Genomic DNA, 13,537 nt, shown 5'->3' on the forward strand with positions numbered 1-13,537 from the left:
TCTGATGTATTAAAAGCACAACATCAACGCAAACAGCAAAATAACCCCGTGGCACGAGGGTACGAAGACCATGCGTCTCACCCAGACGGACAGCGAGCGGTCCTTGCTGCCCACTGCGCAGCAACAGTACGGGCAGCTGGGTTTGGGGGCGCTGCCATTACGCTGTTTCTTCTTAAAAATCTTCGGGTTAAACTTCTACAGGAAAGAGATTTAAACAAAGTATGTTAATGTAGGTATGTATGCAGATATATGCCGAGGTCACTAATAGACGGTTATTAAAACCCTCAGAAATGCAGGCTGTAAGTGCAGGTTGTAAATCTGGGAGAAAACTAAATCCAAAAACAAATAAAACGGTAAAGATGTTTGTTTTAGGTTTATATTTATATGCTAGATTAATAAAGTATCTATCTCTCTATCTACATCCAAATCTACATACTAGGACATGCACATCACCTACAGTAACTGCCATAATGTATCTAAAAGCATCCAGCCAACAGAGGAACCCTTCAGGATTATTATTTTGTTGGTTATAACTGACCACCACAGTGACGGCCTTGCGATGGCCGACGAAGTCCATGTTAGTCTTCCAGCCGTCTCGCTCGATTATCTGAGCCGTCGGTCCGGAGTTATTCATGGCGTGCGCGGATACCAAATACTGACCATCGGGAGACCAGCTCAAACGAAGAACATGAGTGGTACCACCACACTACGGAGAGAGAAAACAACGCAGGAGAGTTTTTAGTGGTTGGCACTCATTAAAACCATGGTGTGTATTGTGGGCGGAGTGTGTGATCAGAAGGAAAAGGTCTGAACACCGTTCATTTCTGAAAGTCGGTGAGTTTTGTGACTGTCGAATAGCGGAAAAGGGTCTCAGAACATCAGGCCAACCTCCTGACCAATTATGAGCAAGCTTCTGAGACATCAGGGTGAACCTCCTGATCAATGAGAGCCTACCTCTCAACCAATCAGACCTTCTGACCACTCCAATCCTACCTTCTAACCAATCAGAAGTAAGTCCCTGATTAATCAGGGCCTACCTCCTGACCAATCAGAGAGAACCTCCTGGCCAACCAGGGACAGAACATGGTCAGGAACCTCACTAAGTTGGACCTGATTGAGGAGCAAGGATGTGTCAAGATGCAGGATGCAGTGCTGACCTCACTGAAGGGTTTGGTGATGTTGGTGTCCAGTTGCCAGTCCATGGTCCTCCACACCTTCAGACTGTGGTCATCAGCCTGGGACGCTATATACTTCCCTACAGGATCCCACGTCAAACCCTTCACCAGACCAGTGTGACCTTTCAGAGTCGTCACGATCTCTGCACACAAAGAACCGAGTTTACGAAATGTTATTAGAGCCACGGTCATCAATTACAGCCCGTTCCCCTGTAGAAGAGACGTCCTGTATGTCGCTGTCGTTGGAACGAAACCTCGTATCTCCAAAATCATAACTTTACAGGAGAAGGAGAAAACTTGTATTACAATTAAAGTCAAAGTCAAAGATGATCTCAAAAACTCAAGAACAACAAAAACAGAGATGCAAGTTTTAACCAGGGCCGCTTAATTCGATCATTCCCTTGGTTTACTAAGTCACGGCCTCGTATTAGGATCTCATTCCCATGGTTTACTAAGTCACGGCCTCGTATTAGGATCTCATTCCCATGGTTTACTAAGTCACGGCCTCGTATTAGGATCTCATTCCCATGGTTTACTAAGTCACGGCCTCGTATTAGGATCTCATTCCCATGGTTTACTAAGTCACGGCCTCGTATTAGGATCTCATTCCCATGGTTTACTAAGTCACAGCCTCGTATTAGGATCTCATTCCCTTGGTTTACTAAGTCACGGCCTCGTATTAGGATCTCATTCCCATGGTTTACTAAGTCACGGCCTCGCATTAGGATCTCATTCCCATGGTTTACTAAGTCACGGCCTCGTATTAGGATCTCATTCCCATGGTTTACTAAGTCACGGCCTCGTATTAGGATCTCATTCCCATGGTTTACTAAGTCACGGCCTCGTATTAGGATCTCATTCCCATGGTTTACTAAGTCACGGCCTCGTATTAGGATCTCATTCCCATGGTTTACTAAGTCACGGCCTCGTATTAGGATCTCATTCCCATGGTTTACTAAGTCACGGCCTCGTATTAGGATCTCATTCCCATGGTTTACTAAGTCACGGCCTCGTATTAGGATCTCATTCCCATGGTTTACTAAGTCACGGCCTCGTATTAGGATCTCATTCCCATGGTTTACTAAGTCACGGCCTCGCATTAGGATCTCATTCCCATGGTTTACTAAGTCACGGCCTCGTATTAGGATCTCATTCCCATGGTTTACTAAGTCACGGCCTCGCATTAGGATCTCATTCCCATGGTTTACTAAGTCACGGCCTCGCATTAGGATCTCATTCCCATGGTTTACTAAGTCACGGCCTCGTATTAGGATCTCATTCCCATGGTTTACTAAGTCACGGCCTCGTATTAGGATCTCATTCCCATGGTTTACTAAGTCACGGCCTCGTATTAGGATCTCATTCCCATGGTTTACTAAGTCACGGCCTCGTATTAGGATCTCATTCCCATGGTTTGCTAAGTCACGGCCTCGTATTAGGATCTCATTCCCAAGGTTTGCTAAGTCACGGCCTCGTATTAGGATCTCATTCCCATGGTTTGCTAAGTCACGGCCTCGTATTAGGATCTCATTCCCATGGTTTGCTAAGTCACGGCCTCGTATTAGGATCTCATTCCCATGGTTTGCTAAGTCACGGCCTCGTATTAGGATCTCATTCCCATGGTTTACTAAGTCACGGCCTCGTATTAGGATCTCATTCCCATGGTTTACTAAGTCACGGCCTCGTATTAGGATCTCATTCCCATGGTTTACTAAGTCACGGCCTCGTATTAGGATCTCATTCCCTTGGTTTACTAAGTCACGGCCTCGTATTAGGATCTCATTCCCATGGTTTACTAAGTCACGGCCTCGTATTAGGATCTCATTCCCATGGTTTACTAAGTCACGGCCTCGTATTAGGATCTCATTCCCTTGGTTTACTAAGTCACGGCCTCGTATTAGGATCTCATTCCCATGGTTTACTAAGTCACGGCCTCGTATTAGGATCTCATTCCCATGGTTTACTAAGTCACGGCCTCGCATTATGATCTCATTACCATGGTTTACTAAGTCACGGCCTCGTATTAGGATCTCATTCCCTTGGTTTACTAAGTCACGGCCTCGTATTAGGATCTCATTCCCATGGTTTACTAAGTCACGGCCTCGTATTAGGATCTCATTCCCATGGTTTACTAAGTCACGGCCTCGTATTAGGATCTCATTCCCATGGTTTACTAAGTCACGGCCTCGTATTAGGATCTCATTCCCTTGGTTTACTAAGTCACGGCCTCGTATTAGGATCTCATTCCCATGGTTTACTAAGTCACGGCCTCGTATTAGGATCTCATTCCCATGGTTTACTAAGTCACGGCCTCGTATTAGGATCTCATTCCCATGGTTTACTAAGTCACGGCCTCGTATTAGGATCTCATTCCCTTGGTTTACTAAGTCACGGCCTCGTATTAGGATCTCATTCCCATGGTTTACTAAGTCACGGCCTCGTATTAGGATCTCATTCCCATGGTTTACTAAGTCACGGCCTCGCATTAGGATCTCATTCCCATGGTTTACTAAGTCACGGCCTCGTATTAGGATCTCATTCCCTTGGTTTACTAAGTCACGGCCTCGTATTAGGATCTCATTCCCATGGTTTACTAAGTCACGGCCTCGTATTAGGATCTCATTCCCATGGTTTACTAAGTCACGGCCTCGTATTAGGATCTCATTCCCATGCCTTTTGCCTGCTGCCCTGTAACGTGCAAACCTGGGAATTTCCGAGCGTTCCAGATGACGATAGTGTTGTCCACACTGCAGGAGGCCAACCAAACATCATGAGGGGACCAGGCAACATCCATTACATCTGAAAGCACACGTACACATCCATGAAATCTAGACGTAACATTTACAGACCATCACTGATATAAAATACTGCGCAGTAATTATAGCAGAACACACACAAAACCAAAACACAACGGCAAACATGACTCAACCCTGAGACTTAGAACCCTGGTCAAATGACGTTTCCTCAGCTTTCCAAGTCAAAATATCCTCTATAGGGAACACACGTGCCGATTCCCTGCTAACGTTAGTCCACAATCTGCATGAATTTAGAATATCGGGAAAAAAATAAAACCAAGTCTGAAAACTTTTGCGTGTTTTTTGTTTTATTTTTTTGTTTCATTTTGCAAAACGCACAGAAGTTCGCTTACTTTCACCTGGACCACGTGGAATTTAACCAGGGCCACCAAAACCTGTCGTACAACTGCTAAAACAAGTCAGTTCAGAAAGCCAAAGAGCAGCGCACACTCCTCACCTCCCGTGTGGTTTCTGAGGATGGTCACACATCTCCACTGCTCCACGTTGGCCAGTTTACTGCTGGACCCAAACACCGTACTGGGACCAATAAACCTGAAACACAACAAGCAAGCTGAGGCCTGCAGGATATATCGGCATTTATTATTATTATTATTATCGTTATTATCTCCATACTGTGCTTTACAGCACTGATATCAAAAAGGCCTGCAAAACACAAACCATCCTGAACAATCAGATCCACGAGTTTCTGTGGATGAATCTGTTATTAGTAGCGTATTCAATCAACCTTTAATTAAACTTTGCATACATTAAGGGTGCCGTTCATTTACAGCGTACCAGGGCGAGAAATTCAGACGACTAAACCATCAAAACAAGAGATGCAGAGAAATCTCGGCCACTGTGGGACCACTCATGTGACCTGTGCTAAGAGAGGGGCAGTGTTGGGCAGCCCTGTCCACGGCACCCGGGGAGCAGTTGGGGGTTTGGCGTCTTGCTCAAGGTCACCTCAGTCATGTGCTGCCGGCTCAGGGGATCGAACCGGCGACCTTCCGGTCACAAGGCTGGTTCCCTGACCTCCAGCCCACGACTGCCCCCATAGTTATAATTCATATAATTCATAATGTGAGGAGTTTCTGTCACTGCAGCACTTGGGACTTCAGCTTCAGATGCCTGTGGGAAACTGAGAAGCATTAGATTTTTAATATTTAATATTATTTTATATTTAATATTAATTATTTAATTAATATTCATGTTATTTAGCAAGCTTTAAAATTAAACCGGTCCTTGTTTCCTTGTATGCAAAAGAGCTCTTTCTTCTGGTTTTCAGTTCAGCGCGTGCTGAATTTTAATTTTGGTGGATGTCCAATTAAAAATAATGATGGAAAAAAAAAGCCCAAATAAAATAGACAAGCAAGTAAGAGAGATATTAAAAATAAATAAATAAATAAATAAATAAACTCTTAGCCAAGAGAAACTAAAATGACTTTAAGCACGAATTAAAATATCAAAATCAATTTTAATAAAAATGATATAAAAATGATAAAAGATAATAAAGCATTACACTGAACAGAACCGGTGCATTTTTAACATATCAATCAATATATAAATCTAGACGTGTCACAAATCCAATATACAACAATATAATCACAGCTCTGGTATTTTGTGCGTGTGCAGCCGTGCGATGTTCACGTGTCACTCACGCCGCTTTCTTCCACACCATGACCAGTTTGTCGTCCCCTCCCGAGGCGAGGTACAGACCGTTATTGGACCACCGCACGCAGTTCACACACGCTGAAAGACACATACAGTCACTTTACTGAAGGAGAACAGAGAGCGGTTCAGTGTGAAACTCAGTTCTAGATAAACGTACCGAGTCAGAGCCGTTCACAGTGGAGGTGATGGGAACCAGACGTCCCTCTAAAAGCTCCTACAGAAAGTTCCTACATGAGCTGGTTCTGAATTCACTGCCTGATGACTGAGACGCTGTTTTATGAGAGTTTAGAGAACTTCAACTCCATTCATGGTGGAGGGAGACATGCAGGGCGCTGTGCGGCAAAATAGTCCCCAAAGAAAACTCATTATTCCAGATTTTCCACTGTTTTCCATCATCAACATTCCATATAAGCTCAGAAGACTCGTGTAGGTTCTCTGGTGGTTCTGGATGGTAAATAAAGTGTCTATGTCTGTGTTGTAGTCATGGCGATGCCTGGTTCCCATCACCACCACTGGAAAGACGTCTGAACCGTTTCACACCATAAAGCTCTACAATAACTGCGACGCTAGCGCTCTCGCTCGAATACGGCTTTTCAGCGTTTTTAAAGCGACTCTTCCATCGTCTTCAGCAGACGACAGTGAACAGCACACACTGGAGAAACACGGATAACCAGCAGCAGCTTGGTAGAGCTCCAGGCTCCTGAGAGCCTCCACTGTAACAAGAATCCATGAGCTGCATGAAGGAAACGGACTCGCCACAGTCACAGAGGAGCTGAACTGCCGTCTGTACCGCCGCACACCCTCGCCAAGCCGAACGCTTCTGCTGATTTCACACACAATTCCCATTTATTTACTGAACGTAACATACTGGGAAAACAACAACAACATAGAAAGGGGGCCATAACTATTTCACAGGCCGTACCTTAGGTTTAGATTTTCTCCAGTTTGTTAAATTCAGCAAATAAAACAGTAACACTGCATGAGAATCGTTCAGAAAATCTACAGAACACGGAATTCACTCCGGAATTCACTCCGGAATTCACTCCGGAATTTCATGTTAAGGTTTTGCGTTTACACGATGAAAAGAACATCTCTGAATTATTGGAGTGACAGAAGTTAGTAAACAGACAGAAATTAGAATTAATACAGCAAAATCCGTCTTCTGGGTCAGATTTGAGCCAATAAGGCGATTATAATCATGATTAAGTGTTAATTACTTAATCGCACCCCGTTCCTGCACTTCTCTCACAGCCCTAAATAAAGTTAAATCATGATAAGGAAATAAATAATATTTGTAATTCACGCCTCAAAAATCCAAAAACATCCATGAAGTAACAGACAACATTAAAAACACCAATAAAAACATCAATAAAGACATAAAAACGGCCAAAACCAGTCAAAACCGACGCCACGCGTAACGTAATCGAAGGTAAAACTCAGTTCTGCCTACCCAAGTGATTGTCCATCTGGCAAAGCATCTTGGGAACGTTCTCATTTTTCTCATCCTCCTCTCGGAGAACCGGAGCCATGTTCCAAATGACAACCTTCCCAGAGTCCTCGCCTGCGAACATGTCAAACCCACGGCACCACAGCGTTTGGGTCAGTGTCAACAGAACCTTCCAGAACATTTCTCCTCTCAGAAATTCAGTTTTTAAGAAAAATGTTTAAATTGTTAAAAATATAAGAAGAAAAAAAGTCAAAACACATGTATAGAAATTAATCACTACATTAGAATTTAATTAATAATAACAATAACTAATATCATTAACAGTGCTATAATAACAACTACAATATTTTTTATTAATAATAATAATAATAATAATAAATGAACAGTGCTATAACAACAACTATATCTTTATTAATAATACTAATACTACTACTAATAATAATATGAAGTGCTATAATAACAACTATAATATCTTTATTAATAAATAATAATAGTAATAATAATAATAATAATAATAACTGAACTCTACTGTACCTTGACCACCTGTGGCGAACTTCGTTCCATCTGGATGAATATCGACTGAAAATATCGGTTTCCCTGCGAGAGATTATATTACATCATCACTTCAGCCAGTTCTCGTCCTGCATATTCATTTTATGCAAATGAAGGATGTTAATTCAGAAGCCAGAAATGTGGCGTAAACCATCAAAACCCAAAAGCCAGCATCATTTTTAGATCCATTTCGCGGACGAGGTGAAAAACAGCGCAGACACGTGGATGCACCAATATTTTATTATTTAATTTGCCGTTTAATTATGCGTGTATGACGCAGGGACGTACGATGATATCAGAATCATATCGGTATTGGAAGATGGCATTCATCAATCTCTCGAACAGGGGAAAACGTAGGAGACTGATAAAAATACCTGCGTTTTATTGATTAATAAAACTGATAAAAATAGTCCATCAATCAAAAATATCCAGCACACAGTGTCCTGTTAGAAATGAATAATAATAATAATAATAATAATAATAATAATAATAATAAATGCATTCAGAATTGTAAGAAATCTGGCATTATGTTTGGATAAATCTAACTTCTGTGTTTATTATTAATATTCTATCACTGATATTATCGTCTTTATCGCTATGCGAGATCCACTGATTGTTCAGAATGTATTATTTTAAAAAATATATTTTTATAACATTTAAATATTTACCGCTCTGCGAGACCCAGCATGAGTTATTTATTAGTGTTAAGAATTATTCATTTCTTATTACTAATATTAAAATATTTACTGTTCTGAGAGACCCAGTTCAAGTTAGTGGTTAATGTTAGGAGTTAATTTTTTTTTTATTATTATTAATATTTCAATATTTACCACTCTGGGATGCAGTGTGAGCGAGTTAATGTTTAGAGTTTATTATTACTATTTTTTTCAAATAAAGTTTTATTATATATCATTCCGTGATCCCAGCTTGGTGTAGTGTTAGTGGTTAATATTTAGAGTTTATATGTATTATTTTTATTAATAGGGTTAGGGTGACGCTGCTCAGCCAATCAGATCTGTGCATTACGATGGGCTATGAGACTCGAGTGAGTGACGCCACACAGGGGAGGGACGAGGAGAGAAACAGCAGTCAGAGAAGAAAGTGAGTCAGAGGGAAGTTATTCCACATGACGTGATCTAAAAAGAGGAAACTGACAGTAAATGTTGTTGAAATCTGACCAAACTGGACTTTATTTGATCTGATGTTCAGTAAATGTTGGTGAAATCTGACCGAACTGGACTTGATTTGATCTGATGTTCAGTAAATGTTGGTGAAATCTGACCGAACTGGACATTATTTGATCCGATGTTCAGTAAATGTTGGTGAAATCTGACCAAACTGGACTTGATTTGATCCGATGTTCAGTAAATGTTGGTGAAATCTGACCAAACTGGACTTGATTTGATCCGATGTTCAGTAAATGTTGGTGAAATCTGACCGAACTGGACTTGATTTGATCCGATGTTCAGTAAACGTTGGTGAAATCTGACCGAACTGGACTTTATTTGATCCGATGTTCAGTAAACGTTGTTGAAATCTGACCGAACTGGACTTTATTTGATCCGATGTTCAGTAAACGTTGTTGAAATCTGACCGAACTGGACTTTATTTGATCCGATGTTCAGTAAACGTTGTTGAAATCTGACCGAACTGGACTTTATTTGATCCGATGTTCAGTAAACGTTGTTGAAATCTGACCGAACTGGACTTTATTTGATCCGATGTTCAGTAAACGTTGTTGAAATCTGACCGAACTGGACTTTATTTGATCTGATGTTCAGTAAACGTTGTTGAAATCTGACCGAACTGGACTTTATTTGATCCGATGTTCAGTAAACGTTGTTGAAATCTGACCGAACTGGACTTTATTTGATCCGATGTTCAGTAAACGTTGTTGAAATCTGACCGAACTGGACTTTATTTGATCCGATGTTCAGTAAACGTTGGTGAAATCTGACCGAACTGGACTTTATTTGATCCGATGTTCAGTAAATGTTGGTGAAATCTGACCGAACTGGACTTTATTTGATCCGATGTTCAGTAAATGTTGGTGAAATCTGACCGAACTGGACTTTATTTGATCCGATGTTCAGTAAATGTTGGTGAAATCTGACCGAACTGGACTTTATTTGATCTGGTGTTCAGTAAATGTTGTTGAAATCTGACCGAACTGGACTTTATTTGATCTGATGTTCAGTAAACGTTGGTGAAATCTGACCGAACCGGACTTGATTTGATCTGATGTTCAGTAAACGTTGTTGAAATCTGACCGAACTGGACTTTATTTGATCTGATGTTCAGTAAATGTTGGTGAAATCTGACCGAACTGGACTTGATTTGATCTGATGTTCAGTAAACGTTGGTGAAATCTGACCGAACTGGACTTTATTTGATCTGATGTTCAGTAAACGTTGTTGAAATCTGACCGAACTGGACTTTATTTGATCCGATGTTCAGTAAACGTTGTTGAAATCTGACCGAACTGGACTTTATTTGATCCGATGTTCAGTAAATGTTGGTGAAATCTGACCGAACTGGACTTTATTTGATCCGATGTTCAGTAAATGTTGGTGAAATCTGACCGAACTGGACTTTATTTGATCTGATGTTCAGTAAATGTTGGTGAAATCTGACCGAACTGGACTTTATTTGATCTGATGTTCAGTAAATGTTGGTGAAATCTGACCGAACTGGACTTTATTTGATCTGGTGTTCAGTAAATGTTGGTGAAATCTGACCGAACTGGACTTTATTTGATCTGATGTTCAGTAAACGTTGGTGAAATCTGACCGAACTGGACTTTATTTGATCTGATGTTCAGTAAATGTTGGTGAAATCTGACCGAACCGGACTTGATTTGATCTGATGTTCAGTAAACGTTGGTGAAATCTGACCGAACTGGACTTTATTTGATCTGATGTTCAGCTGTCGACTGCATAAGATGTTGATATTCCTACTCAGCTACTCCAGTAAACAGTACATGGCGCTGAGTCATGATGCAGGTTCTGGACCTTCGCTTGAGGAAATTCTCTCTAACTGGACCTTACTGAATCTTAATTAAATGCACCTGACTTACAGTTTAAATTGATGAATATTTATTAATATGTAAATATTTACAGTTCTGTTAGACCAGCCCAGATGAGCTGCTAAAAGTCCAATATTACTTTTTTTTATTACTAATATTTGAATATATACTGTTCTGCGAGACCCGGTCCAGGATAACTGGGAACGTTTAGATTTTATGATAATTATTTTTATGAATATGTAAATGAGTACCGTTCTGCGAGAACCCGGTCCGGGATAGAGGGGAATGTTCAGAGTTTATGATAATTATTTTTATGAATATGTAAATGAGTACCGTTCTGCGAGACCCGGTCCGGGATAGCGGGGAATGTTTAGAGTTTATGATAATTATTTTTATGAATATGTAAATGAGTACCGTTCTGCGAGACCCGGTCCGGGATAGCGGTGAATGTTTAGAGTTTATGATAATTATTTTTATGAATATGTAAATGAGTACCGTTCTGCGAGACCCAGCTCGGCTTCAGCAGCTTCATCTCCGGCTCCGTTCAAAATCTTCAGTTTCTGCCGTTCGTGTTTCTCTCCTCCAGGTTTAATCCGTACCCCCGCGTTAGTCCGCGCCGTGGTTTTGAGCGTCGCGGAGCTTCTTCTTTAATCTTTTCTGAGTTTTTATTAATTTTAATTTTTGAATTTTCTCCGCTTTGTCTCACCCAAACACACAAACAACGGCGGAAGTGTCCATCTCCCTCTCTTCCCTCCGGAAACACGGCCACAGCGCTTCGTTCCGCAGTGGCTTTTTTGACTGTTTGGTTCCCCTGACTGAAGTTCTGCCCCCTCTCGGCCAGGCCTGGACACTACACCTACCTCTTAACCTGCACATACACCAATGAGGCGTCACATTCTGACCACCTCTTTGTTTCTACGCTCACTGTCCACTTTATCAGCTCCACTGACCGTATAGCTGCACTCTGTAGTTCTACAGTTACAGACTGTAGTCCATCTGTTTCTCTGATACTCTGTTACCCTGTTCTTCAGTGGTCAGGACCCCCATGGACCCTCACAGAGCAGGTACTGTTTGGGTAGTGGATCATTCTCAGCACTGCAGTAACACTGATGTGTTAGTGTGTGTTGTGCTGGTGCGAGTGGATCAGACACAGCAGTGCTGCTGGAGTCTTTAAACACTGTGTCCACTCACTGTCCACTCTATTAGACACTCCTACCTCGTCGGTCCACCTTGTAGATGTAAAGTCAGAGACGACAGCTCATCTCAGTGTCGGCGCTTTACTCCACTGCATTCCACGCTTTGCATTGCGCTTGGTGATGTAAGGCTTGGATGCAGCTGCTCGGCCATGGAAACCCATTCCATGAAGCTCTCTACGCTGTTCTTGAGCTGATCTGAAGGCCACATGAAGTTTGGAGGTCTGTAGTGATGGACTCTGCAGAAAGTCGGTGACCTCTGCGCTCTATGCCCCTCAGCATCCGCTGACCGCTCTGTCAATCGCTTCCACTTTGTTATAATCCCACTGACAGTGGACTGTGGAATATTTAGTAGTGAGGAAATTTCACGACTGGACTTGCTGCACAGGTGGCGTCCGATCACGGTACCACGCTGGAATTCACTGAGCTCCTGAGAGCGACCCATTCTTTCACTAATGTCTGTAGAAGCAGTCTGCAGGCCTAGGGGCTCGGCTTTACACACCTGTGGCCGTGGAAGTGACTGGAACACCTGAATTCAGTGATCTGGATCAGTGAGTGAAGACTTTTGGGAATATAGGGTATCTACCTCATACCGCACATGTACCCTGGTAATATCTGGAATTCAGAGGACTGTAAAAGAAAGCATTACTCAGGTAATACTGGAACTGAGACTGTCCAAGGCTGACAACACCAACAAGCCTGTGCCGGCACTCCAGCAGAGCTGTATGATGCAGATTGCATCTTACAGTATGAAGACACATGGGCTACCCGCCTTAGCGCTGAGAAGAAGGTCACTGATGACTCAAACACATTCTAGCACTTTGCTCGGAGTAACAAGAGTAATCAGTGAGTCAATCTCGAAGTCAGCTTTTTAAAACAGGGTGACGAAGTCCAGTTTTGGAACCTCAGTGACCTGAGGGCAGAGAAAAATTAACAGTGTGAGTCGTGAACAGACAGACTTGCTGTACACACACTGAAAGCAGGTCAGTAGAAATGGGGTCACCAAACCAACTAGTGTGTTCTGCACTGAAGTGGCATTAGGTGTGAATTTATACTGTTTATATCTGCGACAGCGATGTTGATTTGACTCCTTATCGAGGTGGTGAGTGGACCATCTTTCACCAACGCTATATCAACTGCATTTTACTGATGATCTTACGTCTTTTTAACGTCGGCTTGTAAAACCTGTATCTCACGACTCACAACAGTGAAAACGGCAACGAAAAAAACTCATGAACGATTTTGTGAATGACTGCAGTTTGTGAATCAGAGTGACGTAAGAGAAATGCTGGCAAACGGAGAGACACCTGAACCAGGAGAATCCTAAGTGAATTCAGCACAACCCGGCAAATTCAATAGGAATTTAGCAGAGGCAGGCAAATCTGACCGGATGTTAAGTGATACTTTTTTAATCCCACCTCTGCATTAAACCCATCCGTGAAGTGAAACACCACATACACACTAGTGAATACACACACACTAGGGGGCAGTGAGCACACTTGCCCAGAGTGGTGGGCAGCCCTATCCACAGCGCCCGGGGAGCAGTTGGGGGTTAGGTGTCTTGATCAAGGACACCTCAGTCATGGACTGTCGGCACTGGGGATCGAACCGGCGACCTTCCAGTCACAGGGCCAGTTCCCTGACCTCCAGCCCACGACTGCCCACAACACATCAGAATT

The 13,537-nt window shown here is 42.3% G+C and overlaps 1 protein-coding gene across 1 annotated transcript in view; it reads right to left on the reverse strand.

Annotated features, from left to right (window-relative positions):
* The window catches only part of LOC108441388 (protein HIRA), a 42,640-nt gene extending 31,235 nt beyond the window's left edge, over positions 1-11,405 (reverse strand). Inside the window, exons 1-9 of the mRNA XM_017720872.2 lie at positions 11,161-11,405; positions 7,623-7,685; positions 7,092-7,202; positions 5,629-5,719; positions 4,428-4,522; positions 3,879-3,974; positions 1,158-1,318; positions 539-706; positions 82-195 (exon numbers count right to left, since the gene is read on the reverse strand). Coding sequence (XP_017576361.2) covers positions 82-195; positions 539-706; positions 1,158-1,318; positions 3,879-3,974; positions 4,428-4,522; positions 5,629-5,719; positions 7,092-7,202; positions 7,623-7,685; positions 11,161-11,197 — 936 coding nt within the window. The 5' untranslated portion in view covers positions 11,198-11,405. The remainder of the gene's footprint in view (positions 1-81; positions 196-538; positions 707-1,157; positions 1,319-3,878; positions 3,975-4,427; positions 4,523-5,628; positions 5,720-7,091; positions 7,203-7,622; positions 7,686-11,160) is intronic.
* Between the last annotated feature and the right edge of the window lie 2,132 nt (positions 11,406-13,537).

Source organism: Pygocentrus nattereri, chromosome 20, assembly GCF_015220715.1.
Source record: "Pygocentrus nattereri isolate fPygNat1 chromosome 20, fPygNat1.pri, whole genome shotgun sequence".
Classification (NCBI taxonomy): domain Eukaryota; kingdom Metazoa; phylum Chordata; class Actinopteri; order Characiformes; family Serrasalmidae; genus Pygocentrus; species Pygocentrus nattereri.